The 4,071-nt window shown below is 40.5% G+C and overlaps 1 protein-coding gene across 1 annotated transcript in view; it reads right to left on the bottom strand.

Moving 5' to 3' along the window:
- The window catches only part of lsamp (limbic system associated membrane protein), a gene marked incomplete at its 5' end in the record, with an annotated part of 97,410 nt that overhangs the window by 16,966 nt on the left and 76,373 nt on the right, over positions 1–4,071 (bottom strand). Inside the window, one exon of the mRNA XM_016550021.1 lies at positions 3,343–3,575. Within this exon, the coding sequence (XP_016405507.1) occupies positions 3,343–3,575 (233 nt within the window). The remainder of the gene's footprint in view (positions 1–3,342; positions 3,576–4,071) is intronic.

Below are 4,071 nucleotides of genomic sequence, written 5' to 3'. Positions count from 1 at the left end.
CACACTCACACTCACACTCACACTCACACACACTCACACACACACACAACACAGCAATGCTAGTCAAACGAATGACAGAGAACCACTAATGCTTTACATATTAAAACCAGTTCATAACAACACTACCCATAATCCTGAAGAGAGATCCACCAATCAGAGAAAGCGCTGTTACCATGGAAACAGAAAAATGAAAAAAATAAATAAATAAAAATCATCCAGTGACGTAATAAAGATCCTCAATCCTCCGTGAGTTTATGTTCTTACGTTCACTCACAGACGAGGAATATTTGTTCTGCAGACACATATTGGTGAATATTTTGAACTAAGCAACAATATTCATGTTTTGCTGCTGCAGATTTGACGTGATTCCCTCATGAGTGTATTTCAGACCGTAAGAAGCTCAAGCATCAGCAGACAGACAGCATCATAATCAAGATACAGTGAGCTCATGCTGCTCTCGCTCCTTCATCAATATTTCACTTTCATATGAACATCATCACACCGCATTCACATCATAACCAGCTGCAGAGCCTCTTCAACAGAGCCAACGCTTCCTTCTGTCTGAGCTGCACACCAGAACAATAAACCTGCAGAGTTTGATCGATTCTGAAGATGAACGACATTTGCCTGCAATTTATTTTGTCAGGAGGCGTCTTTTATTTTGTGCTGCGCAGCAGAGCTGCTCGTATTAATCTTGAGGGAAGCTTGCACAGCCAAGTGGATCTTCTCTAATTGTATAAAGATTTATGATTTAGCAAAAACAAAACTGCAGCATACAATACCAAAGACTAATGAACATGTTCCTGCATAGAAAACCAGAGCGGGTCTTTCTCCTCCCGCATGAATCTGGCCTGCGCTTCGCCAAAAACACTTCAGACGCCAGCGACAGCAGAAACCTTCAGATGTGACGCAGAAGAATGGCCTGCTCGTCACCGCAGTGTGAAATCAGCTTTCATTGATGTATGGTTTGTTAGGATAGAACAATATTTGGCTGAGATACAACTATTTGAAAATCTGGAATCTGAGGGTGCAAAAAAATCTAAATATTGAGAAAATCATCTTTAAAGTTGTTCAAATGAAGTTCTTAGCAATGCATATTACTAATCAAACATTAAGTTTTGATATATTTACGGATATAAGATAAGATACAGTAAACTTAAAAATGCTAATATTTACTAATGATATAAAATACCTAGGTTTTGGCTTTGTTTGCGTGTGCAGACCGATCGGCGTATGCCATCAAAGTACCACACAGACGGTTCTGCTTTCGAAACGCTCTCGAGGTACTTTGATGTCAAACACTGATCGGTCTGAGCCGCACTGCTTTTAAGTCGAACACACCTAATATGTTTGCGTAATTGCATCGCTTTGACCGTAGATCCCACCTTCTCACACGCCATGATTGGTCCATTATGTACAATGCCTGCATGTTATTGGTCAAACTACTTTTCGATCATTACCTTCAGCAAGCATGAAAACAGGAAAACAAAGCCAAAACAAATCCTGGCCAGGACGCGTCCGGGAAAAATGGCACGTATGGTCACCCTAATAGAACCACTGATCTATAATAGAGATTTATTATAGCCTATATAGATCAGTCTATAGAACTCATTATAATCAGTGATGCTGTCTACTCTGGATGCGGCGCGACACGACAAATCCCCGACAGTAAACTGATGCCGCGTTCTGTTTATGACGTACGTGCTGACACAAATTTCAAATGATGTTCAACGGTCGCTTTGTCGCATCCAGTGTAGACAGACTTTAGCTGATGCGGCGCGACATAAAATTTAACTTACCACATAAACAGAGTAAGGAGAGATGACTGAGGACGATGGCGAATGATTTGCAGATCCTCAGTACCACTGACAAACATATAATCTTGTAAAATGTGTGGCAAGTACTGCCGCTCCATAGTATAAACAGAGTACGAGCGATCTCGAAAGTGAAAGTGAAACTAAAAGCGATGCCAGTTTCAATGCCATGTATAATAGCGGCTCCCTGATGCCGAAATATATATGATGTATAATTACCCAATTATATAACTGCGAGGAAAAATATTGAAATATACATTTTCCTTCCATCTCATATTTATTTCCTTTAGGGGTTCCGCCTACACGTAATTTTCTTTCCGAACACGGTATTGGGATGCGGGGGGGTCACGATGCCGGCTCAACATCGTGATGTCTATCAGCTATCGGTGATGAACGATGGTATCGTCTATCGGCCCAACCCTAATTTACACAGCGCATTTTTACTTAGGTTACGCATATTAGATCATGAATTAATAAAATGCCGTTTCTGCAGTCACACAGAGATCATAAGTATCGTGCAAAACTGCAAAGTTTATTATTTGCATGCACTTTGAAAAATGATCAGTTTAAACTTTTCAACGATTTTGCTCCTGTCTTATTGTGCTTAATCTGTCAAATACACATAAGCTTCACATAATCGAGCTGCACAATGAATTATATTTAAATCATGATCACAATTTCTGCTTCTCTTGATTTATTAAGCTTACTCGTCTGCGATATTTTCCACATTTATCCATTTATTTGGCATTTGCGTCGTCTTGCATTGGTAACGAGCCTCCACAAGCTTTCATGGTTGCGGTTGCCAGATGCCAAGAGTTTAAATCCCCAATCAGAGCTCTGCTCGATACATTTATCTTCCCAACCTGGCAACCATTCACACATGCGTTCTCTGCATTATGGAAAAAACAAACATGTAAGCTGGAGTTTAGTGATCTCTATTGAGGTTTTCTGCTCAAATAATAGTGTCATACATCCAGTCTATTTTCTTTCACGCGTTCGTTTGCACTGTTTGCTGCGTCTAAATCTGTGTGCAAACCATGTTGATGTTCTCTTGATTTGTGCTATAATTCTGATGAAATATAAACAATTCTAAAATGGCAGTATTTGTGAGTGAATCGTGATGAACAGTTTAACCATTATCATGCAGCAAATGCAAACAGTTGTGAGAATATCAGATGTGTGTTATACTCTGGATCCATGCAGTCGTCTGTGTTTTTAATGTCAATCAATCAACAAAAGAGAGTAGATCTCTCACTGCTGTTGACTGAATAATACAGTGAGGATTGTGCAGTGTTTTATCTTTACATCTGATTATTCAATTTCTTACTTGAATGCTGCTGCTAAACAGACCTACTGTAGCTGGAAAATTAAAGCCGGTTATTTCATCTGTGTCGCTCTTATATTGCATTTTCCCTACTGTTTGCATCTTTCTTCGTAATTTAATAACAAGGATAAAGTAATGAAATAAAGGAGTAGGAGAGGATGAGCTGTCATTGGTCTGACGGCCTGTCAATCACACGGCGCTCACCTTGAACGATGAGATAGACCTGTGACGTCTTGGGCTGCTGTTTGGTCTGGATGGAGCAGGTATACGGACCCTCGTCGAACACATCCACCTTCTGTATCCGCAGACTGTACTCCAGCTGACCCTGAGTCACCAGCTCCACCCGCGGGTCCAGAGACCACTTATCCTCACCCGCGAAGATGATGTTCGAGCGGTTCAACCAGGCCACCTTCGACACCTTATCGTCCACATAACACCTGACAGAGACACAGACAGCTTGGGTTATTATCACACGTATCCAGACGGGTCCAGATACACTCATGTCATCCTTTAACTAGATTTGAGTGAGTGACAAACAACCTTCAGACGTCACTGTGCTGAATAAAAAAAATTTTCACTCAGAAATTGCTAGTAAATTCACAAAGAAATACAAAGAAATGACAAGCAGCACAGTTAAAGGAATAGTTCAGCCAAAAATGAAAATGTGCTCATCCGAGATCAGGATGAGTTTGTTTCTTCATCAGGTTTGTAGAAATGTAGCACTGCATCAGTGTCTCAGCAATGGATGCTCTGCAGTGAATGGGTGCCGTCAGAATGAGAGTCCAAACAGCTGATAAAAACATCACAATAATCCACAAGTAATCCACAGCACTCCAGTCCATCAGTTAACATCTGGAGAAGACAAAAGCTGAAACAAATCCAGCATTAAGACGTTTGTAACTAAAATACATTGAGTCCATAATCCATAATAAC

This window comes from Sinocyclocheilus rhinocerous, unplaced genomic scaffold, assembly GCF_001515625.1.
Source record: "Sinocyclocheilus rhinocerous isolate Xijiao unplaced genomic scaffold, SAMN03320098_v1.1 scaffold1756, whole genome shotgun sequence".
Classification (NCBI taxonomy): domain Eukaryota; kingdom Metazoa; phylum Chordata; class Actinopteri; order Cypriniformes; family Cyprinidae; genus Sinocyclocheilus; species Sinocyclocheilus rhinocerous.
This window is presented reverse-complemented; position numbering and strand designations above follow the sequence as displayed.